This window comes from Choloepus didactylus, chromosome 13 (assembly GCF_015220235.1).
Source record: "Choloepus didactylus isolate mChoDid1 chromosome 13, mChoDid1.pri, whole genome shotgun sequence".
NCBI lineage: Eukaryota > Metazoa > Chordata > Mammalia > Pilosa > Megalonychidae > Choloepus > Choloepus didactylus.
Window position 1 is genome coordinate 56189811 of NC_051319.1, and position 27202 is coordinate 56217012.

Sequence of the window (27202 nt, forward strand, 5' to 3'; positions counted from 1 at the left end):
TATTTAATAAAGGCAATATAGTCTTATAGTAAAAATTCAAACATTACAGGGAAGTATAAAATGTAAAGTGAGTCTCCTTCCAACCTTAGTCCTTTCTCCTAGTTTCCTGTGTTTCTCTCTAGAATATTAATTTTGCATTAACTAACATAAAAATATAACCTTTAAATATTTATTTATGAGATCATACTATGTTTGTTGGTTTGCATGTGACTTGTTTTCACTTAATATTTTGAAAAGCTCTGCATATACATTTACAGCAACTTCGTTCTTTTTAATGACTACAGAGTATTCCCTTAGGATGAATGTTACTGTTCATAAAAATTTAAGTTGCATTCTTTATTATTAAAACAAGGATGAAATCTGATTTTTGTGTGTGTTGTAATTTAGCTAATTTTTCTATTTTTAAAGTGAATAAATTAGTATCACTTATAATTAGCTTGCCATTTATTATAAATTAATACTTTAAAATAACTGAGAGAGAAACTGATTAAAAAAATGAATAGCTATGACGTAAACAGTCTGCTCTCACACAGTTTAATAAATATCTCCTCCCATGTTTACATAATTAATATTTTTAATAAGCTATTTCTTCTTGGGCAGTTGAAAAACTAAATGTTAGCTGAGTCCATTATGAATAATCACAGATTAGTCAGAGAAACCTAACTTTCTGTTTTAATATGTATGATGCATATTATAAAAAGTAGTTCATGTAACAGAGAATCCTCCTTATATGACCATGAGGTTTTTTTAATTACATGTAAAGTTTACTTGAACTTCTTATAAGCTTGTTTCATGCTGCACTTAAATGTACAAATGCACACTTATAATTTATAAATTTTGCTGTTAACTTAGGGCCTCTAATTGTTGAGAGAAATATGCCTGCTTTTGGCTCTAATACATTCATTGTACTTTACTTCTCTTAAACCGCTATGAAATTTTTAGTTATCTTTGTTATTATTATTATTCCCCTTCATAGAAAGCAAATACTGTGTCGGAGATGAGGCACATTTAGTCTAATCCTAGTTGTGTCACTAACAAGATGGTTTCTATTAGTCAGGTCACTTAAATTCTTGTGCATCAGTTTTCTTCCTGGTAAAATGAGAAATTCAGACTAAGAGGATTTCTAAAATTCTATGGTTTTATGTGGTTTATTGTCTTCCATACAAGAATTTGTATCAGCACTTGCTATTAGCGTTGCAGTATAGTTTAAGGGTGAAATTATATTTTTAAAGGTAAAATATGTACTTTTTTAAAAAAATAACTTTGTATTTGGAAGTTTCAAACATCCACAAAAGTGGAAAGCATAGTATAATGAAGCCAGGTTTAGTGATAAACATTCTGCTATTCTTGTTTATCTATTTCTCCCCACCTCCACTTTGTTTTTTTTTTTTGGAAGTTTTTAAAGCATATTTCTGATGTAATATCATTTCTTCCTTGATATCTCTAACAGATAAGAACTTTTGACAAAACAGTATTATCATTACCACAACCAACACAATAAACAGTAATATTAAAATACCATAATAACGTATTCAATTTTCTAGGTTGATTTAAAAATACCTTTTTACCACTGGTTTGTTAGCTCAATGTGTACTTAATATCTTTTCTTTTTTGTAATGACATATTAGCCATTTTGAAATTTAGTTTTCAAAAGTTTGGTCTTCTTTTAAAGCAAAGGAAAGCAAAAGTTTGATATAATAACTAAGTTGCTGACTCTGGATGATTGGAAACTTGCTGTTTTTTGCTCTTTTTTTCCTCTCTCAGGGAAATATTGCAAGCATAGTCTCTCTAAATTTAATTTAAGAGAATCTACATATTTTTTAACTAAATATTTTTTTCTGGAAAAGTAATTATCTACTATAGTAGAAATTTTTAATTATTGCCAAAGATCTTTTCCACTTTTGTAATTAGAGGACTTAAAATTGTATATACTTAAGAGAAATTGTTTGGTGTCAATAGAACTTCTAAGTTTAGTGTTACTGTTACTGAGGGAAGAAGTAGATGTTGTTTTCCCATGTCCTGTTTGAATGCTCAGTTTTGATTATATTTAGTCTTGATATTAAATTATGTTGATGTTAAAGGGTCTTTTTAGAAGGGGAATTGATTATTGAAACTTAACTATGAACTAGCTAAACTATATTTTGGAATGATTCCTAAATTATTTGAAACATGCTGAAATTCTATATAATAAAAATATTTGAATGAAGAATTGAGTATCTCTTAGCTCAGAGAAATCTTCGTGGCAAATCTCTCCAAAACTTAGGAAATGTCATTTTGTTTTTTTAAATCCTACTTGATAATCAGTCTTAAGCTGTGTAACTAATTTTGACCTATGGAGTTAAATCTAGTAAGCACTTAAAAATGCCCTATGATCTGATTGCTGCTTGTTTCTCTGACTTCATTGTTTACAACTTTTTCCTTGTCCACTGTCATTATATACTTTGTTCTTGATGAAATGGCCTTTTTTGTTAGTTATTATCTTTGCCTGAAATGCTCTTCTCTAAATTTTTTCATGGCCAAATCCTTATCATTAGATTCAACCTAAATGTCATTCTTCTTCACTAATACTCAGTCTGAAGTAGTGAATCTATTAGTATGGCGTCATCTTACTTTGAGTCTCTAATTAGCACCTTCTACTATCTGATAATTTTCTTATTCATTTATTTGTTTATTACTCTTCACCTACTACCAGTGCCTGGCACATAGTATGTATTCAGTAAATAGTTTAATGAATGAATGAACTGAAGTTCATCACCAACTTCTTTGACTTGACATTTCTGAAGAAAACAGATACCTTAATAACTTAGCCTCTAAGTTCACTTAAAATGTTTGTGCCATTAAATGTTACCTTTCATTTTATAAAAGGTTTTTAAAACATTGTCAGTTTAGTTAAGCTAATTAAAATGTTTTGCATTATGTTCTCTATAACATTCCAGTTGTTTTGTTTTGTTACTTAGGTTGATAGGAGGATCTGACAACAAACTGATTTATAGACATTATGCCACATTATACTTTGTCTTCTGTGTGGATTCTTCAGAAAGTGAACTTGGCATTTTAGATCTAATTCAAGTAAGTTAACATATGCTTCTCACTGTCTTAAGTAACTATTTTGGCATTTTTATCTTTTAAAACTTGTATTTTTCTGAATTTTCTAAAATGATATTTTGTTTGATAAGAAATAGTGTTCCATGGTAAAGATTGGGTAAAAGTGGGACAAGGCATGTAGAAACAAGTAGATTAATTTAATCTGATTATGACTAATCAAAACTAAATTCATCATGCTGTCTTTCCCGTTCATGTAAGTTACCACAAGAAACCCAAGACTGATGGTTCTCTAATAGCATGTGGCTCTGTATAACCCATTTCTGACCTCCAAACCCACACCTCCCTGTCTCCTGAAAAATCTTTCATAGTGTCTCTGGAACTCAAGGTCTGTCATTAGCAAAATTATGATTATCTTAATTCTCTTTTGTTAATATTACCTTCAACTTTTTGCTCAATTTAAATCTGGCTTCCCTAATGATACTACGTGCATCCCTTTCAAATGGTAGCTGTTTTCTTTTCTGCTTCCTCCTATCATTGAGCCCTTGAGAAGTTCTACTTTTTTCTTCTTCCTACTTCCAGACTATTCTTTCTTCTAAAACTCCTCCAACTTTGACTCTCATGTTATCAAACTGTATCATTTTCTGCCATCCTGTTGCATTCAGCTCTCATCCCTGCCTCCCATTCATTGAAGGTTCTGTCAAGAAGTGTTAAGGGTCTGAGATTTTATCCTCCTTGCAAGCTAAGTTAACCTGCCACAGTCTCGTGGATGCTGGCAGCAGACATGAGGATCCTGGACCAGTGACTAAGGACTTGATTACTAGCAGCAAAAGCAATAGCAAAAAGCATTTATTTGTGCTGGTTTCCCAAGTCCCAGTTCCCAGAGAGCAATGTTAGGAGGGCCAGGTGATACCTACAGCACACAGTGGGTTGAATTTCAGGAGAGGAACTCATGGTTTAGGAAACTGGAATCTTTTATAATGCACACTGAGCAGGTCTGACCTTTGCCCCAGATGAGAGCACTGTATCTTTCTTCTAGGGGTGTAGGTAAACCTACCCTTTGCTCTGGGGTTAGACCCTCCTATTTTCTAAGGCTGTTTGCGATATTAGTATCCTTGAAATGGTAGTCTAGAACAAAGGCCATCAGTGCTTCTGCTTGCAATATGTGCAGAAGCATGAGACCCATGGAGAGTTGTCTCATAAAAGGTTTTAGTTTCTAGTTCATTAGCATTCAGTGCAACACTACCTGTGTTATAATTCTGGTGATTTCATTGTTCGTGTGGTTAATTCTTATAGTACCCTGGTGTCTTAAAAAACCTAGAACTCTTCTTCTCCAAAGACTTTTGTCCTCTTCCCACCTCACTACTTATTTCTAAACCTTCTCATCCAAACTGCATTCCTCCGTAATCTCAATTTCACATATTCTATTCTCTTTTTACTCCCTCTTATCTTTTCATATCACTATTTCATTACTCTTACAATTCTTTGAACCTACTGGGACGCTCAGTCTTATAGATCTTTCATTTTTCACTGTCCCTGATCTTCCTGATGACTTACTTTTCTTACCCAGCTTAAATTCCATGGTCATTCATTATAATCATAGCCTTGTATACACTTAGCTTCTTGCTTATACTCATATCTGGAGGTACTGAGAGAAAAATATATAAGTATGCTTACTAGTCTTATTTTAAATTTATGATCCCTAATCTCAGTGAGTCCTTAATGCTCCCAATAATCATATTATGTTTCCCTGGTCCATTCACTCTCCCATATTCCTAGACAACTACTGATATCTTCTCTTCTCTCATCAAACCTCTGACACCTCTAGCATGTTGCTTCCTAGAACACAGAGAAAATTGAAACATTCAAAAGACAATTTCCAAGAGTTCCCACTATATCTACCTAGTTATCTACATCTGTGTCCATGTATTCTACTTCATCTTCCATAAGAGATGAACTAACCATGCTCCTAGCTAAGTCCAACCCATCCATCTATATGCTAGTTCCCCTTCTTCCTCATTCGCATCAGCCTAAAATATGTTCTCTCAGCTTAAAAAAAAAGTACTGTCCCTACTTCATTCCCCAGGTACTGCCTCATTTCTTTCCCTCCCTTATCAGTAAAATGCTTTTAAAAAGTGTGTGTACACTATCTCCTCTCTTGAGAGAATGGATTATATCCTGTTCTTCTCCTGCACTCTCAAAAGTTCTGGGAACATGGTAGGTACGCAAAAATAAATAAATAAATAAATAAATAAATTTCTTTCTCATTGGTGAAAGGCAAACTGAGAATGATTTCCCAGCAAAACAGAAAAGTAATTCCAAAGTAAGCCTTTATGCATATCTTCCAACAAATGGAACTATGTGAAATAAATGCAGTTTGGAGTTCAGGCCACACAGACAAAAAAAATAACTGGTTTATTGGAAAACACACCAGTGATTTTCATTACTAGCCTTATAATTTAATATTTTAGCCTTAATCACTTAAACACAGATAGATAGATAGATAGATAGATAGGTAGATAGATAGATAGATAGATAGATAGTGAGAAGGAAAAGAACCGCGCATACACACACACAAGTTGTCTACATACTGTCTCAAATCTTTTTCTCTTCAGCCTCTCTGTTGCTGACACCAAAGGTCAGTTTTCATTCCTTACTTTATTTGGTTGATAGCTGATCACTTCATTCTCCATGAAATACTCTGTTCACTTGGCTTCTAGGTCACCTTGCTTGCCTGTTTTCATTCTGCCTCTTTAGTTGCTTCACGTCAGTGTACTTTGCTGGTTCCTCTCCTACCTCTAAACATTGATAATGCCCTAGGGCTCAGTCTTTTGGCTTCATCTCCTCTCTGACTTTATTCATTTGCCAGGTGGTCTTATCCAAATGTTTTATCTGTCTGTCTGTCTGTCTATCTAGAAAACTCCCAAATTTTAATCTCTAGCCCAGACCTTTCTTCTTAATTTCTTACTTGATTAGCCACCTACATACTAGACATCCCTATTAACTAACTAATAAAGACCTCAACCTTAACATGTCCCAAACTTAGATCCAGATATTTCCTTGAGAAGCTGTGCCTCTGCAGTCTTTCCTATCTCAGTTAAATGCACCTTCATCCTTGAGTTGAAACAGCCAAAACCTGGGTGTTCATCCTTATCTCTCATTTTCTTTCACCACACATCTGCTTCTTTGGCAAATTCTGTCAGATATACAGAGTTTGACTTCTTACTACTTTCTCTTTTGCTACCATCCTGGTCCAAGTCACCGTCAGCTGTTGCCTGGATTATTGTAATAGTTTTCTGACTGGTCTCTGCTTCCATTTTTTTTTTTTTTTTTTTTTTCCCCTCCCCTTTGGTCTTTTCTCAGTGTAACAGAGTGATACTATTGAAATATGTCAGATCTTATGTTTTTCCATTCTGAACCCTTATAATGGCTTCTCTTCTTACTCAGAGTAAAAACAGATTCTACTTTGAGTGACTTAAGAGGTCCCGACATGACCTGACTCCCTTCCTCCAAACCCCGTTACTTACCTTACTTTATCTTATCCTCTTTTTCCCTTTGCTGCAGCCGCACTGACCTTGTTGTTGTTCCTCAAATATACAAGACATACTTCTACCTCAGAGCCTTTGTATTTGCTGATTTTGTGTATCTAGAATATTCTTCCATCAGATATTTGCATGGCTAGCTTCATTATTCTTTCAGGACTTGACCCAGATGTCTCCTTCTCAATATGGTATTCCCTGGCCATTTTTTTCTAAAAATTTTTCCTCTTTTTGACATTTCATAACCCTTTTCCTGCTTTATTATTCTTTTCCTTAGTACCTATCATCTTTTATATTTTATGTATTTAACTTACTTTATCTTGTTTATTGTAATTTACCAAAATATAAGCTGTAAGAGGGCCAGGACTTTTGTTTATCTTGTTCACTGATTTATCCCTGGTGCTTAAAACAGCACATGGCACATAGATAACTGTTGAATGAAAGAATGAATGTATTTAATGTGTAATCTTTAGCATTCTATGTAAAATAACTGACAGCAAAGGCCAAAAATTATTTAGGAAGAAGAGAGAATTCGTTAGAAAGATCAAATACAGTAGCCGCTACATGCTGGTAATGTTTTGTTTTTTTGATGTGAGAAATAGTTACATTGGAGTTTTTAATTTTTTAAATCATTGAGCTCAATATACGCTTCGGATTTTGTACGTTCTGTTTATATGTAATACTTCAATAAAAAGTTAATAAACCCTGCCATAATAAAAAAAAAAAGTGTTAGTTGCTACACATCATTTTATTAGGTTAAATTTATCAAGAGGGAATGTTCTGGACTTGTGTTATCTTTCTCTTTCTTGGCCCCAGACAGTGTAAAAACATAATGGCATGGTGTAGGTAACTTGCAGGTTGAAGAAAGCTGCATGCAAAACGGAAATTTTCTTTGACAAACAAGTTTCCTGTTTTTTTAAATCAGCAAGAAGGAGGTATGCTTTGAATAGTAGAGTTATAAAATTAATGAGAAATTAGTCAAAGCAGAACACTTTACATGTATATAGTAAAAGGTCTAATATAAATTTTTCATAACATCCAAAGGTTAAGAGGAGACTTCAAAGAAATTTTAAGCTTGAAGCAGATACACCCTAAGATCCCTTGGATACATGTTCACTTTCCTACAGGAACTGCTTGGGAAATACGGCTAAGTTTTGTTTTGTTTTGTTTTAAGAAAAAGAAGCCAAATTTTACTTACATATAAATTGGTAACAGTTAATCGTTGATTAAGACTATCGCATTGCTTTTGAACTTCATTCATTATTACTTTTCTTTGTTTATCCCATATAGGGAGTAGTTAATTCATTATATTGTTATTTCAAGGAAACTTTGTGTTTTTGTAGAAAAAGATTTTTTAATATGGAGCCGTGCTTTCTATTTTTCTCTTTCTTATCCATGACTAAAGAGAATCAAATTGGTAGACCTACACAATGACATTCCAAAACACGTTATTGTCTCTTTACCTGAGCTACGAACTAGAATTGCAAAGAGAAAACAATACATTTCAAATTCAGTTTATTTTATTGAAGAGAAATACTGTAGTAAGAAAGGCATTAACAAATGTTAATTTTCCTAGTGGTAAATCAAAAGTATTTTGCACTTGTTCTCTGGCATTTAAATCATCATCGATTGTTATTTTAATGCTTTAGTTATGATAGCACACGTTATATTTCAGAAGGCAGTTAGATGGTGACTTGTCAAAGATCCCATGTCATATCCAAATTAAATGCTATCTTGTGTTTTTGGAAAGTGAAAATCTCTTGTGTTTTGCAAAAGTTTTTAGCCATTAATGTTCGAACACTGATAATTTGTTTTGGTATTAAATAAGATACGGAAAAGATAATTTGTTTTGGTATTAAATAATTTCAGGAGAATTTTGTCGTCTTTCCATTACTAAAGTAATAGTAGGCTAGAACTCTTTTTCTAAGAAGACCCTTTTGAGTTTTCATATGCTGATCTTTAATGTCATCAAAAAAGAAAAGTTCTGTAATTTACTTTACAGATACTAACTGTCACTATCATGAACATGTTGGAAGTTCTATAGTTGCTGACTTTCCCCTAGGGTTATCACAGATCATTAAATACTTAAGAGGGAGTGTCAAGCATGCATGAGGCAGTCACTTTAAAAACGTTAGTTGAATGCACAAAGAAAGATGGAAGTAAGTGGTTTATTGCTTCTGCTTCCATTTCGTCACACTACTAGTCAAAGGTTATTTAGAACTTATTTCCTTGATTTGTCTAACCTGTAGTTTTGAGAAAGACAACTTTAATGGGAAAAGTAAAAATGGAAAATTGTAAACCAAGAGTTTATTATCTTGCATATTCTTTACAGAACGGATCAAGAAAACTTAAATATCCACACATAACTACAAAACAAGCCATTCAAATTATAATTGGAAGCATTTTATGTAAAAATTGTTTCTAACATATGCAAATGTACCAGCTTTGACTTCATATCATGTAAAAACTGGAAAAAGCATTATTAGTAATTCCATGTGGATTGCTACCAGTATGTTACAAAATTGAATAATCAGCTTTTTTTTTTTTAACTCTTTGTAAGTTGGAAAAAAGGCATTCCTTTTTTGTTCCTAATATATACTATTTTAGTGTGATATTGACTGCCATAAAGGAAATTTCAGAGTTGATAGCTAGCTTTTTAAACGAGTCCTTTCTGTTGTATCATATCTTCATTGGAAGTGTTAAAATATTTACAGAGTGAGAATAGAAGTGCATTAAATATTAATGTTGGGCTGGTTGACTTATTTATAAGCAGTTCATATTGTCCTCAATTAGTTTATTATGACAAGCATAAACGTTCACTGGATGTTTCAGTTTCCTAAGGCTTCTGTAACAAAGTACCACAAACTGGGTGGCTTAAAACAACGGAAATTTATTGTCTGACAGTTCTGGAGGCTAGAAGTCTGAAATCTGGGGGATGAAATCCTTTGCTTGCCTCTTCTAGGTGCTGGTGGTTTGCTAGCAATCCTTGGGCCTCCATCCTCAGTCATAGCATGATGTTCCCCTCTGTCTGCCTCTCTGGGTTCAGTTTCCTCTCCTTATAAGGACATCAGTCATACTGGATTAGGGGTCCACCTAAACCAGTTTAGCCTCATTTTAACTAATAAGTGCTTCAGAGAAACTGTTCCCTTATAGGATCACATTCACATAACACATTTACAGGTTAGGAGTTGAACATATTTTTTGGGGAGACACAGTTCAATCTATAATACTGGATAATTCTGAATTCCTGTTAGTTTTCTGAAGCATGTATAGCAGTTATATCAGCATCAGTCTTGTTTAGTTGTACCTGGGAAAAAATCGAAAACTAAAAGCTTTTCTTTTTTCTTTAGTTTTAGAAAGGTGGTGTTTTGGCCATTGTTTTAGAATACGCATTTAAGTTAGAACTCTGTATATAGCATTTGTTATTGCCATGGTACTGTTAGACTAGCTTTTGTGTGAAATTATTTTACTTAAGGATGCTAACGCTAATTTAATATGGTGCTGAGCAAGTCGTTAAATGTTTACAGACCTTCAGTTTTTTTCACCTGTAAAGTGTGCCTATGTGATGTTGCCTGTAGATCTCCTGAAAGATCAGTGAATTAAAGCAATCTGATATTGATTAAAGCCATGCCAGCTCTGCTGTGTATTACTTATAAAACTTTGGGCAAGTTATTTAATCTGTCTGACCCTAATTTTCCTCATATACAAAATGGGAGTAATAATACTGACTGATAGCGTAGGTGTGAGCACTAAGAAAAAATATTGCACGTAAAACCCATGGCTCAATGACTGATGTGGTAGTCAGTGATTTTTAGCTAACATTATCATTAAAGTATGTAATATTTAAAGGAAAGGAATATAAAGTAGTATTTCATTAGTATACAAACTGAGTTATTTAAAGAAGTCTTTTATCTTTCTCATTTTAGAAACATTCAGTTGTGTTATGGCCTGGGATGAATACTATATGATGATACAATTATAATAAGAAATAGGCTTGATTGGGGAAACTTGTAACTAAGAATACTTAAGAAAGATCCCCATCTTTCAATTATCATATAGCAAATGAGGAAGGTACTACTAAAGCTCCCTTGTCACTGGGGCAACAGATACACTAAGAATTATGTTATCTAGGTTTAGGTGCCACTTAAAAAAAAATTTGTCTGGGAAAGCCAGCTACCTAGCACTTGGGGACTATGGGAAGTTGCAGCTCCTCTCTTGAAGGGGAGTAAGCCCCTGCTCACATGAGAGGAGCTGGTGTGCAGTTCTTCCTGCCAGTGAAAGAGGGAGCCCAGCCCAGCTGGCTTATTTTCCAGGCAATCCCAAGTGAACACTCAGGGTCATGTTCAGATAATCTTGCTTGCTACATCATACTATGTTTCCAGAATGTTAAAACTTTCCATTTTCAGTTAGATTTGTTCCTCATGTATTTGTGGGAAACCAACAAAATATTTCTGTAAAAAATTTGCTTCAGAAACTATTAGAGTGGTTCAGGACTCCTAAAAATTATTTCCCTATATTATTTTCATGGTTGAGAGGTCTAATTTCCTATAATTGGAAATATAATAGACATATCTCAGTTATTTATATTGCCACTTGTTCATATCTGATGATACCTACTTTTAAAATTTACATGTTTTGTCAGCATCTCAGCAGTCATTTTGGGAGGCATTATGGTGATCAGGCTGGTGTTTAGCATCAGATCGAGTGAGTTTGAGTCTTGATTCTGTCATCTAACAGTTATGTAACTTTGGGAAAACTACTTAGCCTATTGATCCCCAATTATCTTGTCTGTAAAGTACTGATATTCATACCTACCTTGCCAGCTTTGTTGTAAGAATGAGAGCCTATATTTATATATAAAGAAGCTAGGATAGGTAGGGCCTAGTAGATAATATAGTATATATTATTATTACTTATTTTCAGTGGTGAGGGAAGTATTTTGGAATTCATATACTTCATGTCAGAATTTTGGAACTGGAAGCAATCTTAAAATTTATTTTCTACCCTTCAAATGAAGTAGCTTTAAGAGAGAATAACTCAGCTTATGTTCGGTTTTTCTTTGATTCAAGGTAAACTCTATTTCCTCATGTAGGGAGGAATTGCATATAGAAGGAGGAGAGTGCCCTTTGAGCTTAGTTTTTAATTTTTTTTTCTTTTGAGCATTTAAATTGACAAACTTTCCCAAATTGTTAAACATCTCTTTTAAAACAAATAAAAAGTTTGTGAATTATAGTGATCTTAAGTTATCTTAAATACCCTAATACATACACCAGTTTAGTTAAGTTCTCATTTATCTTTCAACTTAAAAATTGTATGTCTATATCAGTTATTCAGATATGTATTTATAATTGGATTTATAAAAGTCTCATCACTTAAATATTCTTACTATGCCATGTTTTTAAAAACTTGAAGTATTTAAACACCAACTGTAAAGATTATTTCTAAATGTAACATGAGAATATTAACACTGTGGGTTCACTTCATCACTCCACTCCTGTTATTTAAAATTTTCCTGGGTAAAAAAAATCACTTAACCATTAAGGCAAAATTTTTTTCCTAGATACTGAAGTTATCTATTGACTTGAGAAGACTCTTGGCTTCATTTCGGGATTGATTTCTTTCCTAATATACTGATAGCAGATGCTCTATCATACTGACAAAGGATTGGTCTCATAGCCTACCTCCCTAAACTTAAGTCATATTACCATCCTTCTACTTCCTGAAGTTTGCAGACCTGCTAAGAATATGGCCAACAGCATTCACTGCTTCAGTTGGATTTTTGCTTTCTTAAGATATTTAAATGCCTTTCTACTGGTTCCAGAGACACACTACTGGCACTCCAGTGGTTTATAAGTTCTCTTTGAATTTTGTCATCTGGTTCAGGTAGATGAAATCCACCCCTTCCACCCCAGTATATCTAGTTTATATTTCCTATAGATTGGATTATGCATATCTCTAATGGCTTTGCTTGCTTCTGTGGTCATAACACTAAAACTAGTGAATTGAATGAACATGCTTTTAAGAATGCTGTGTAAAGCCTTTGTTTTTGGCTCTTCTTATTTCTTTTTCTATATCTCTACCTAAAAAAGATTATGAATGGGATTTTAACTGTTAACGCAGAAAGAAATTACTTTTTTAATCTAGTAACTCTAAAGGGGTCTGCTAAATAAGTGGCATTGCTTAAGGATGTTTTGATGCATTTGTTTTTATTTTACCATGTGTGCATCTTTGTTTCTCCATATATGTATCATATTAATGTTACTAACATGTACTGAGTGCATTCTTTTGCTAGACACTGTTCTGAGTCTGTATTTATTCATTTAGTCACTAAAAAGACTGTCATAGCTTAAAAAAACTATGACATCGTTATACCCATTTTATAGATGAAGAAACTGAGGTTTAGAGAGAGTTAAATAACTTGCCTTCAATTCCACAGTTAGAGGCAAAGCTGAAATTTGATTATAAACATGGTAAAGCTTATTAAGTAGTATTCTCAGCTGCCTCATAATAGATTCTTGTTGTTACCCTTTGTTATCCAGACACATAGATTTGTAATGAAAGATAAAGGAAACACAAGGAAGTTCTGTTGATAGCAGGGCATGGGGAAGGGAGGCTCTCTATTTGTGAATGTGGCATTTTCCAGAAATATGTTTATCACTATCTTTTAGATTTATTTTTGAAATAATAGGTAATTATTAAAATGAATGAAAACGGAGAATACTATTCTTCTAGTAAATTAAAAGTAATTTTCTCCCGCTAGCTCATGGACTTCTTGAGGCCAGAGATAAATAAGTCTTTGGTCTTATATCTCTGTCACTTGACTAGCTACTTAGTAAATATCTTTTATACTGAAATTGACTTTAAATATTGTATCGTTTTTTAAAAGTAAAACACAAGAGGGTGCTATTTACTATGTCACTTATAGTTTGGCTCATTTTATCCTTGTTCTTGTGAAATGATAATGTAACAACAGTAACTTTTTTTGTTATGGCCAGAATCCCAAGGCCTTTAAATGTTTTTCTTTATTTAATTCAGCTTATAGGTTTTTTGTTTTTGTATTGGCCTTGTACATGTGACACATCAACAGTGTGTGTCTGTCTTGTAGCTCTGGATTTCTAATTATGTTAAATACTTTTTGCCAAATCAAAAGAACATTAATGGAAAGTTTTTTGAAAGAATTTTAAAGAGTCTTTGATTCTTTTCACCTAACTTAGCGTTTGAGTGCTTTAAATCTTAAGAATTATTTTCATAAATTAAGAATATGTAGTATAATGGCATTTTGCTGCAATGCATTTTTTTTTTTTAAAGTATTCACATTTTTCATAGGTGGTATTGTTCTGGTTTAAAAACGGGCTTTTTTTGTTTGTTTGTTTGTTTTTTCATTCTACGTTGACAGGCAAATCACAAAGTCTTGGGATCCTGGGCATGTGATTACCTTACTTTTATATCAGTAGAATTCGAATTTTCTCTCTTCATATATATTGTTAAAATCATCACGTTTTGAACAGCCAGATGAAGAATACTAGCTTCCATTTCTTAGATGTATTTTGGGTACTCTGCTGGGTACTTGATCTAAATTATTTAAGTCAATCTGTATGAAAATCTAGAAGGGTAGGTAATTTTAATCACTATTTCATAATTCTGAGACTTAAAGAGGTTAAGTGATGCTCAAAGCCACACTGCTAGTTAGTGACAGAACAGACATTTGAAGCCAGGTCTTTCTGGTTTCAAAGCATATGTCCTCGCCATTCTACCATGCTGCCTCTTATAGACAGCCCATTTATTTTAGCCACTCCATAGTTTACCAGTGGTACATTTAATGTTACCAAGAAATTTTTTTTCTCTTTTGCCCAATATGATCTGCACATTAAGTGGGTTCCACCAAGCATTTATTAGTACAAGTAAGTGAAGAAAAACTAGATAGCATTTAACCATACCATTATAGTCATCTTCTGGTTAAAAAAAAAGACTAGAAACCTATGGGTAATCAAACCAGTGGAGCTGGAAAAAGTGAACATGAAAAATAAAGGCATACTGGAAAATTTTATTCTGATTAAAAAGTCTAATAATGATTTAAAATTAAGGAAGACTACCTCACACCATACACCAAAATCAATTGCAGATAGATTTGGCCCCAATATGAAAAAAAAAAAAATAAGACTTTTGTTTTCTTTTGGAAGAATATCTTCCTGACTTTAGTGTAGCAAAGATTTCTTAAGTTTGACATGTAAAAATATTAACTATAAAGGAAAAAGTTGATAACTGGATTATATTGGGATTTTAAACTTCTGTTTTTCCAAGGACTGTTAAGAAAATGAAAAGGCAGGCCACGGAGTGGGAGAAGATATTTGTAATAAATAAATACAACAAAGATTGTATCCACAATATGTAAAGAATTCCTATGCATCTATAAGAAAAAGATGCATAAACCAGTAGAAAATGAGAAGTCTTGAACAGGCTCAATGAAAAAGGATATAAAAATGGCTGATAAATTTAAAAAGGTGCTTATTCTCACCACCTACCAGGGAGATACAAATTAATATCACAATGAAATACTACCATGCATCCATAAGAATGGCTAAAATTAAAAGAGTGACAACATAAAGTGCAATTTGGAGTATAAGTTTTTATATTAGCTTTGAAAGTCTGTTTGGCAGTATTTACTAAAGCTGAAATTATGCTGCTTTACAGCCCAACAGTTCTATTCTTAGGTATACAGTATATTCAGTAGATACGTGTGCATATGTTCATTAAAAGATGTGTATAAGAATATTCTTAGCAGTACTAATCTTAATGACCCTAAACTAAAAACAACCCAGATTTCTATTAATAGTAGAATGAATAAATACATTGTGGTATATTCTGTGTACTATATGTGCTCTACGATGAGAATAAATGAGTTATTGCATTACTTAGTATGGATGAATCTCAAAAAAATAATGATGAATAAAAGAAGCCACTTATAAAAGAGTTCATATTGTATGATCTATTTGAATGTAGTTCAGAAGTAGCCCACATATATCTATAGTGTTAGAAAGCAGGGTTACCTTTGATGGTGATAGAGCCTATGATGAAATGTGAGGGTGATTTCTGTAGTGCTGGTAATGTTCTAAAACTTTTTCGGGCACTGGTTATAATATGTTTACTTTGTTGAAAATTCATCAGATTGTAAATTGTTAGGATTTGTGTTTTTCTGTATGTATGTTATACTTCTCTAAAGTTTTACTTAAGAGAGCATTCCAAGAACTTAGAGCTCAATTTCCAGAAGCTGGCCAAAGGCTAAAAGGCTAGTCCTGAAAATGGGCCTTGGAAATGTGCAGGGTTTGAGCAACCCCGGTCCTGCTGGGTTACCCTTTTCCTGCACAAGGTCATACAAGTTTGAACCCAGGTAAATCTGATTTCAAAGTCTGTGCTCTTTCCATAAGCAGTTTTTAGTGATCTTTTTTACTGATTTGCTAATTAAAAATTACTGGCTACATTAGATGTGGTAGTAATTGGACTATGCCCATCTATCTTGGTAAAAGCTCTAATGAGCTCTTTTTTTCTTCCTCACTTAAAGATGAGGTAGCCTGCTCTGAATGTTTTTAAGTGCTTTTGTTAAGTAATGGTGCTAAGAATTTCTGGAAATGTTCTTAGTCGTTTTCTTTAACGTTTATTTTGTTTTGCATATTTGTTTCAAAAAGTAGTTTACATGAAGAATAGTCTATAATTACTCCTTTTGTACTTCATTACAGTTTGTAGTTTTAGAAAGGAAATGTGATGGTAGAGTTACAAAAGTTGTAGTTCACAGTTATGAATTGTCTGCCTAGTAAATGATAGCTTTAAATGAACTTTCACAGTTCTGAAAAGCTTTTAACCTTTTTTCTTTTCTTTTTTCTTAGGTATTTGTGGAAACATTAGACAAGTGTTTTGAAAATGTCTGTGAACTGGATTTAATTTTCCATGTAGACAAGGTACTTTTTCTATATTGTCAAATCTAGATTTGTAAAGGTAAAAATCGATTTAGTAGATGATACTGTTTTTATTCCTTTATTTATTTATTATTGTGTAAATTATTTTTACTGTGAGCCAAGCACTGTGTTTAGTGAAGATTCAGACCCTGGCTGGGGAAGTTCACATATTAGGGAGGAAACAGTGGTATTAACAAGAAAAGGCATGTTCAGAGTGTTAATGTGATCACAGCTGAACTGCCTAGGAGTGTGTGAATGCTGCCTAATGTGATCACAGCTGAACTGCCTAGGAGTGTGTGAATGGGGAAATTACATTTAAACTGAATTTTAAAAGAATGGTATTTCCCAGACAGAAAAAGAGAGGTGGCTCTGCAGGCAGAGATACAGGCTTTTTGTGAGGAGGAATTAATATTGATCAAGAAACCTAATTTTAAAGAGCTTTTAGTGCCATGGATTCTGGACTTTCTTCTGTGGCAATTTAATGTTTTTAAGAAAGTTTTTATTACTGTTGTTGTTGTTTTGTATATATTTTTAGTAAGATAACTTTTTTCCACATTATGAAGTTTGGTTTGGTAGGCAGGGAAATGAAAGACAAGAAAATCACTTAGGAGTCTGTTCCAGTAGTCCAAAAAGAAATGGTAGAGACAGTGGGGATGAAAGAAAGTAGAATTGATAAGACTTGATGACCTAGTGAAAGCTGGAGGTGAGAGAGGAAGAATGAGGTTTCTAGCCATTGTTACTAGATATTGGTGGTATGGAATTTAGAAGGAAGATACTGTACTTTTTCTAAGTGCATTTTTTTTTTTTTTCTGGATTGTTTGTATAATCGAATAGGTCTTTTTTCTGAATGATTAAGCCATTGAATAAAATAGTCTGAAAATAGTATACCTAAAATTTTATTTTAAAAATTGGTTTTTCAAAGTCTGTCAGCCTTACTGATATAATTTCTATATGTGAAAATTCAGCAGTTTTAAGGGTACAGTTAACTAAGTTTTGGCAACTGTATATAATTATGTAACCATTACTACAATTAAGATCTGAATAATGAATACATTTTATTATTTGTGAGCATCAAAAGAACATATGTTTCTCTTTAGCCAGTCCTCCAGATCATATTTCTCCTTAAATGACTTGATTTCTTACATTAACTCACTTTGGACAGAAAATTTAACTTGATTTTTTAAAGTCTATTTTTAGTGTTTTGCCTTTCTCTAATTAATATGTCTTACTCTAGAGTTCACAGTATTTAAAATGATGTTTTGGTATGTCACTACAATTTTGATAATTCTGTTTTTAAAAGACTGCTCAAAGGTCATTAGCTTATATAATACTTCTAATGATTTTTTTTTTTAAGAAAATGGAGGATTCTGTTGTAAAATATTTTGGTGAGAATGAAGTTCTTAAATTTGTTACTAGAGAATAAAAGTTTTCCTTAATAAGGAAAATAAAACTACACATGTACAACCTCCTTACATAATACACAGTGTTTTTAAAATTTCTGTTTTACAAATAGTTTATATTCATTCTAGAAGAGTCATAAAATGAAGATAAGAGAGAAATTAATTGAACTCATTTCCATCCCAGAGATCAGCTAGTGTTACTATTTTTTGTAATATGTATTTCTAGATTTTTTGTACAAATATGTGTGAAAACAGATGTCTCAAAAATGCCATCATACAATATTTATTATTGTATATAGCCTGTTCATTCCATGCAACGGTTTGTCACTTTTTAAGAACCTGCCAAAATTAGTTGTGTGTCTTCTCTCTGAACTAAGTTCTTGTGTTAATTTTTTTTTCCCCCAATGCAGTGAGACAAAAATTTCAGGAAACCAAGAGTCAGAAACCAGTCAAATAGATATTTCCTGTCTCCACATTCTTTATCCAAAACAATGCTACTCTTGCTTTCAGCCCCTTTATGAAAGCAGGATTATTTTAAACTGTCAAGCAACCCTGGACCTTCCAACAGTCAGGATCCCTTTACTGGCTCAGCTTATTTTGTCTTTGGGCAGACACAGAAATTTTTGTCCACAAACCTCAGCCATGCTTTTGGGTCATGAAAGGAGTAAGTTGTGGAGAACCCTGAGTATTTTATTATGAGTAGGATGTATACAGTTGCTAGAGTAATAAGCATCAAAATTTTAGCTACTTAAACAATGAAGGTTTATTTCTCATTCACACTGTATGTCTATCAAGTTTCACATGCCATCACTCTGGGACAAAGCTACCACTGTCTAGAACATTGTCTGTTTCATATCAGAGAAAAAAGGAGTTTTTACTGGGTAAATTTAACTGCTTTTCAAGGTATCACAGATGATAGTTTTACCAGCTGTTTTGCCACTGCAAACATGGATCACTAACATTCTAGCCTCCAATAGAATAGTTTCCATTCAACTTAATGCCCAACCCCTAAGCCAGTGTTATGTATTTTTCTTCTATTATGGTTGTTATCAATTTCTTGTTATAAATTTTTAAGTACTAATTTCTTTATTAGTCATATAGGCTACTGTTGTGGTCACTCTGTAGTGGCAGAATGGATCCCCTACCCAAAATTCAGTTTGGATATAGAGATTGATGATACCACATATGTACCACAAGGGTATGAAAAGATATATTACTCACATAATGAGACTTTCTGGGGCGAACAGAAAAATCTCCCAAGCTAGTCCAAAAATGACTTGAGTGAGCAGGGAAAGGTGACTAGCTTGGGGTTTTATGGTTAGTCGGTGGAGCTGGGGTGAGGGTTTCCTTGTACAGTCCGGGTCCTCAGCTTCTCACCAACACCAAAGGAAGGAGAACCTGGACTTTTTTTTTTTTTTTGAATGAGCTTGCTCATATGTGAGGCAGAAGAGAAAGGGAAAATGGTGGGGATTGAAAGCTGTCAGTAGTCAAGCATCAAAAATGCAGACTCTTTTATAGCTAAGTTATGATATAATAATAACACCTAAAATCCCTTAAATACAACTAAATCAGTTTTTCGTACTCCAGCTACATGTCCATTGTGGATTTGCTGGGAAAATCTGTGCTCCTTGTGCCCTAAATCAGGGACCCAGACAAAGGGAGGCACCATTTCTGTGTTTTCATGATTGCCAAGACAGGAAAAAAGTAAATTGAGTGAAGCGTGTCACCTGACCACCCCCAACTGCAGAGCAGAATTTGCAGTCTTGCAGTGTGCTGGGAAGTATTTGGTGAACAGTACCATTTTATTACCTCCTTTGGGGATGGAATGGTAGGCCCATGATATTCCTTTGTCATAAAGCTTTTAATGACAGTTTTAATGATGAATGCCAATCACAATTCTCTCATCTTGTTTCAGGCATTAAGGGGAGGTCCCTTTCTGTTATCCAATAAAAATATCAAGCTTCAAGCAATTTTTGGATAAACAGACTTCACAGGAATTTTGCCAACTAATTTTCTTGTTGAAGTCTATATGATTTATCTTTTGGAAAGGGTATACAGATCTTAGTATGTTTTACTTGAGAATAGTAGGAAGCAATTGCATTTTGTTAATCTCATTTATTTCTCACAGGAAAGCAAAAATTATTAATTACATGGTAACTGTCAAGAGGCTCTCAGACTATCATAGGGAATTTGACAGAACATCTCCAGTGTCAAATGTTAATATCTTTCTATTTCAGTACATCAATCCATAAGTGTGGCCATTTATTTTTTTAAAAGTATCTTTAACCAACTCTCTGGAATTGGTGATTATTATTAGAGTCTGTTTTTTTCTCTCAGAGGAGAACCTTATTTTATAGTTTTTACAAATATACCTACTTAATGTATGACTGTTTCTAATAGGGTTTTCTATAATTTATTTTACATGAAAGATGAAATTAAGACTGCATTTTGGAAAGAGATGTGGAAAGAGAACTACTATAGATCTGTTTAAATAGAGCATATGTCACTAAATTGTCTTCTTCACGTTTGTATCTCTAGTACCTTGTAAATAATGTAGGTTTTTGATACATTTTTATTGAATTGTCAGATTTTGGAATTAAGTCTTCTTTATAACTTCGGTCACCCATGTTGTTTGGAAGATGCAAAGTTATTTTCCGATGTTCATTTCTAAATTTTTAGTTGAGGCAAGATTACATGAATTTCTGTTATCTTTTAGAATAATGTTAGCAAAAAAAAATCTAAGGAAAGTCTATTTTTGAACTTCTAAATAGAGTTTCCAATAAGTTTGGGGATTCTTATGGAAGTTAGACATATTCCATTATTGTTAAGTCACATTCCAGAGAATAAAATAAACCAGCATTGCTTTCAGACTATTGAAAATTTTGTTTCATTTTCTTTTGATCTTGATTTTCAGACATTCAAAGCCAATTTTTTTCTGTTTTCCACATATTAGGAATTCTGAAGCTTTAAGGCAACTTACCATATGAAAAGTTTAAATAAGAAAATGTTATTTTAAAATAAATTGCTTCTTGACTTGAGGTGGGGAAATTCATCATAGTATCATATCCCCATTTTCCCACTGTCCATTTCATTCAGACAGCAATTCTAAGAGTTGTAGAAACCTTTTGATAATTGTGTTATGATTATAGAAATTAAGATGGGATATAAATTTTGTTCCATGTTCTGTTAGTCCTTTCTTGTTCCTGATTTTGTTGTTTTTTTAAATTAATTGGACAAATTTTGGTAAATATGTACATTTCCACAGATTTTTAAAACTGCAATTTATGTAACCATTTAAAAAGTTACTTTTAAGACTGACAAAGGGACCAGCAAGTAAGTATAAAATGTATACTGTAATTTCCTAAATATACTGTTCCAGCATTACTGAGGACTACATTTAAGACCTTCCCCCCATATGTGTGCTTCCTGTAAGTAAATGGTGGTTGAGGAGTTGGAAATGGACATAAATTTTTATGTTCATGGGGCAGCATCTAGTATTTAAGTTTTTATGATATTGGGATATCTAATTCCTCTTCTGTCAGTATAACAAAGTCCAGGTACTTTAATGGGCTTTTTATTTGATTTGTTAGGCAGAGGAGAGGTTGTGAGTCCTCTGATTTTGTTGTTCTCTCTCTTTTTTTAAATAGCTTTGTTGAGATGTAATTCATAGACTGTACAGTTCACTCAGAGTGAATATATTAAATGGTTTTTAGTATATTCATAGAGTCGTTATTCTCATCTTGTCAATCTCTTCTATATTTCCCCCTTCTTTTTTCCTTTTTCTTTACCACCCAGTTGCTAAAGGGTGCTTTTCCTTTTAAATCATGAGCACTTTGAAGCATCTTCCACATAGGCTTTGCCTGGACTCATTTTTAGTGTTCTTAGGCTTGGAGTTGGAGTTGCTAGATTTAGCAGATAAAAATACAGGATGCCCAGTTAAATTTGAATTTCAAATTTAAAAAGAAATAAATTTTTGTTATGTACATCCCAAGCAATATTTGGTATATGTTTACCCTAAAAAAATTATTCATTGTTTATCTGAACTTAAAATTTAATTGAACATCCTGTATTATATCAGACAATCATATCTGAGGTGGGCTTACTATTTCTGGTGGTAGTTTTAGATCAGCCTTAGACTCTTTCCCCCTTCTCTTTTTCCTACAGTTTTTCATCATCTGCCTTTGCTCACCACAAAATATTGCAGCAATTGTGGGATGTGAGACACTATGTTGGGGTTTGGAAATTTTTTTTTTTTTACTTACAGTTTTGAATTTTTGGCTTTCCCTGTCTTCAAGTTATGAGGGTGTGTTTTGAGTTGTAAATTTACTTATCTTGTTTTGTTTGAGGAGGAAATATGGGGAGGGAGGTAGCTAAGCGGTCACTGTTATCTTCAGTTTGGCCAGATTTGGTATTAAAATTTTACCAGTGTTCCTATTTAAAAAAAAAAAGATATAAATCTAAAAATGCTAAACATCCTGGAAGGAATCGTTTAACATGAAGAAGAAAGATTATAAACGATGTTTATTAATCAGTGTTCCTAAGAGCTTTACTCTGTCTTTGATATAGGTACAATATTATACCAAAATTTGAGGACTTGGGAGGAGTTTACTTTTTGAAATAGTTAATTTTGTGTGTGTGTTTTGAATTATGGGTCAAAGAATCTGTAAAACATGGTGTTTTCATTACCAAGAACCAGAAGGACCAGTAAACTTTATGAGTCTGGGCGGAAGGAAAAGACAAATAATTAACACCAGTAAATTATGAAGACAAAATATAATGGCAAAATACCTTTTACTTATTTTTTAATCTATGTTATTTCTATTTAAATTCATATTTGAATTTCCTTGGAAAACTACCATTTTTAAATTGGTTTAAAAACAGTGGAACTCGGTGATATGAATAAATAATCTGGTGGAGATTCAGGGGCTGGTTGAGAGACAAGTATGTATAACAGCTATTTTTAAGGCAACAGATAAAGCAAAGAATTATGCATTCAGAGAAAATCCACCAGGAAACAGAATGTTTATGGAAAGTGATTATGGAATGCCTCTAAGGTTAGATAAATCAGACAGTATATTATGCATTTAATTTGGAGAAGGGAGATAAGATAGGGGGAGAGTTACAATTTTTACTTGGTCTGTTATGAGAATAAATCTAGAATGATATTTTAAATAAATTTTTTTTAAAAAGATACTTTTAAAAAGGTGAAAATTCATAGAGATAATTATAGTATTTAGAATTACATGTAAGGAGACTTGATATTTCAAGCTGATAAATGGTTTAACAGGTAGAGTGGAGAGGAAATCCCTAGGTTTTAGGGAACTAGAATTTGGCTGTAATTTTTAAAAATTAGCATAAGATTAGAATGTAATAATAGAAACCATGAAGTAATCCTTTATATTCTACAGTTAGTGTATCTGCTTTTAGCTCTTTGTAAATAATAAGGAAGAATTGGAAAATAAATCCAGTGAGCAAAATTGAAATTTAAATAGAAATAACATAGATTAGAAAATAAGTAAAAGGTATTTTGCCAATATAATTTGTTTTCGTAATTTACCGGAAGATCCACATGCAGTTCAGTGAAGTCTTCCTGGAGCTTGCAAACGTGTTTTTAAAAGTGAAAAATTTGAAAGAACAGGACAGTCACAGATGAGACTGGAATTGTAACTGGAAGATCAAGTGTAAGAAATAATTTCAAAGAACAGGACCAAAAGATTTAAGAGGAAAAAAAAATCAAGGCTTAAAATGTACAGGGTTCCTATTTGGAATGATGGATATGTTCTGGTAATGGATGGTGGTGATGGTGGTACAACATTGTGAACATAATTAACGTTACTGAAATATATACCTGAATGTGATTAAAAGGGGAAATGTTGGATTGTATGTATATATATATATTTATTAACAAAATTTTTTTAAATCCATGGAACAACAGTACATAAACAGTGAACCCTAATTTAAACCATGAATTATAGTTAATAGTACAATTATAAAAATTTGCTATCATAATTGCAACAAATGTTCCACACCAGTGCAAGGTGTTCGAAATAGGGTGGTATATGAAATCCTGTATTTCATGCGTGATTGTCTGTAAACTCACAACTTCTCTAATAAGGAAAAAAAAAATGAAGGAAAAGAGAAAAGACTTTAAGGGTTCACTTAATATGTGAATAATAGGTGTTCCAGTAGCAGAAAAAGAAATGGAGAGGGGAAGCAGTTAAATAATATTAGAAAATATCTCTCAACTGAAGACTTAAACCTGCCATTGGAAGGGCTTATTGAGAAAGAACATGTTCCCAAGCATAGCCTGGTGATACTAACTTGAAAGATAAAGAGAAAATGTTACAAGTCCATGCAGAAAGAACAGGTTACCTGTGGAGGATTTTGGAGGCTCTGTGCCCCTGTGGTAGATAAGCATCAGATATCTTATCTGCAACACTAGAAGCTAGAAAAATGGCATCTTCAGTTTAGTAAGAGAAAAGGACCAAAGAACCATATCTAAGAATCCTATACTCAGCCCAGATATCCATTATCTGTCTTTAAAGAAAATCATTCAAGAATATTCAGGGACTTAAAAGTTTAGCACTCAAATACTTCATCAAGGAAGTTGACATTAGGGGAAAGACCCTAACTAAATAACATAGGAGCCAGACAGATATGGAGAAAGATGAATGGGAGAAGAAACTGTGACAAATGGTGAGCTTTGATATGTGTGAGTTTATGAAAAAGAGTAGCCTGATGATCAGTAATATCAAAGGTAAATAAGAACTCTTGAAACAGAACACATTCTTTAAGGGAAATTGTGATGGTTAAGTTGATGTGTCAACTTGGCTAGGGTATCGTGTCCAAGTGTTTGGTCAAGAAAGCACTGGCCTGATTGTAAATCTGTCTTAAATAGATTTAAATCCATTTGGGATTGGAGAGAGGAAGGGAAGAAAGTAAAAGTATTCTGAGTCTTATCTAATTGGGGGAAAAGGGAATAGGGGATAGAACATTTTAGTAAGGAAAACAGCCTTTCAGTGGTAGAAAGACTTGATATCTGCTTAGCAAATAATAAAGTCATACATGTCTGATTAAGAGAAGGGGAGAAGGGTATAATATGGGGGAAAATATACCTATTACAAACTATACAACAGTTAGTAGTATTTTAACATTGATCTTTTATTAACAGTAGCAAATGTACTATACCAATACTATGAGTCAGTAATGGAGGAGGGGTGGTTAGGGGTATGGGAGGATTTGAGTTTTCTTTTTTATCTTTATTTCTTTTCTGAAGTAATGAAAATGTCCTAAAAATTGGAAAAAAAGTTAATTGTGGTGATGAATGCAGAGCTGTATAATGGTACCAGGGGCAATTGATTGTGCACTTTGAATCTGTGGATGATTGTATGGTATGTGAATGTTCTAGTTTGCTAATGCTGCCAGAATGCAAAACACCAGAAGTGGATTGGCTTTTATAAAAGGGGGTTTATTTGGTTACACAGTTACAGTCTTAAGGCCATAAAGTGTCCAAGGTAACACATCAGCAATCGGGTACCTTCACTGGAGGATGGCCAATGGTGTCCGGAAAACCTCTGTTAGCTGGGAGGGCACGTGTCTGGTATCTGTTCCAAAGTTCTGGTTTCAAAATGACTTTCTCCCAGGATGTTCCTCTCTAGGCTGCAGTTCCTCTAAATTGTCACTCTTAGTTGCACTTGGGATATTTGTCCTCTCGCAGCTTCTTCGGAGCAAGAGTCGGCTTTCAACAGCCGTCTTCAAACTGTCATGTGTAGCTCCTGTGCTTTCTTCAAAGTGTCCCTCTTGGCTGTAGTTTCTCTTCAAAATGTCACTCACAGCTGCACTGAGTTCCCTCTGCCCATCAGCTCGTTTATGTAGCTCCACTGATCAAGGCCCATCCTGAATTGGTGGGGCCACGCCTCCATGGAAATATTTCATCAGTTATCACCTGCAGTTGTGTGGGGCACATTTCCATGCAAATCTAATCAGCACCAAAACGTCTGCCCCACAAGACTGCATCAAAGAATATGGCTTTTCCTGGGGGACATAACATTCAAACCGGCACAGTGAACAATCTCAATAAAATTGAATTTAAAAAAAAAGTAGGGGGCAGGAAAGAGATAGTAATCATTAATAAAAAGTATAAACATGGTAGAATCTCTGATGTAAAAGGGGAAAAGTAGTGTGAATAAAATTTGATCAAACCAACAAATGTTGGGAGAAAAAGAGGAAGTAAACAAATATAGATATATCATTCAATACACTATAAATGGTTATGATGGGGTGATGGGTTTAAAGGCACAGTGTGAATAGGAAAGACAGGATAAATTCTGGAGTGTTTCCCTTTATTTACCAGTTTTCATAATAACACTGTTCTCTGATTCCACTGAAAATGATCATTGAATTTTAATTTTTTTTTTAGTATCCTTGTAACTTATGAATTTTAGCATATTTGTTAGGTTTCAGTCCACTGCAGATATTATTCTTTTCGATGCTCAAATTGCCACATGTTTGGGCAGAGGCATCTCCTTCAGATTGTCTTCTGAGTCCTTATGACATGACCCTCATAGAACTTTGATAGCTTCTTTCTGTTCTGGTGCAACTAAAGGTTTCAGACTAATTTTATGCATTTCGTGCTCCATACTTGGAATCAGCCATTTCTCCAAGGAAACTGGATTCCTTTTAGTGGAGAATGAAAATTTAGAAACAAAGATCTGGGTACTCTGTATGCTCACTGCTACTCAGGTGATACTGTAAGTCCTCTCAGTGGACCAAACTGGGAAATAGATCTTGCACACCCCTGTTCTTGGGGAAGAGGATTTTTATGTCCTTTGCTGTCAGCAGCACTTAGCCAGGGATTGGATCCTGTGCCAATTTGGATGTATTGTGTCCCCCAACATGCCATATTCTTTAATGCAGTCTTGTGGGGGGAGATGTATTAGTGTTGATTGGGTTGGAATCCTTTGATTGAGTGTTTACATGGAGATGTGACTCAGTCAACTATGGGTAAAACGTTTAATTGAATTATTTCCATGGAGATATGGACCCTGCCCATTGAGGGTGGGTCCTGATTTAATCACTGGAGTCCTATAAAAGAGCTCACAAAAAGAAGGACCTCAGAGCAGCTCAGAGACATTTTGGAGACAGCCGCTGAAAGCAGACTTTTGCTGACACTTTGAGGATGCTGGCCCAGAGTTCGCTCTGGAGAAGCTAAGAGAGGACAAAATGCCCTAAGAGCAACATTTTGAAGAATGCACAGGAGCTGAGAGAAGAG

At 33.6% G+C, this 27202-nt stretch overlaps 1 protein-coding gene across 4 annotated transcripts in view; it reads left to right on the plus strand.

Annotated features, from left to right (window-relative positions):
- Positions 1–27202, plus strand: part of AP3S1 (adaptor related protein complex 3 subunit sigma 1) — an 88965-nt gene that overhangs the window by 50640 nt on the left and 11123 nt on the right. For all 4 annotated transcript variants that reach the window (XR_005211326.1, XM_037800795.1, XM_037800794.1 and 1 more), the window contains exons 3-4: positions 2958–3069; positions 16463–16534. Coding sequence is in view for 3 of the 4 variants with exons in the window: in XM_037800795.1 (XP_037656723.1) it covers positions 2958–3069; positions 16463–16534 (184 nt within the window). In the remaining variant the exon portion in view is untranslated. The remainder of the gene's footprint in view (positions 1–2957; positions 3070–16462; positions 16535–27202) is intronic.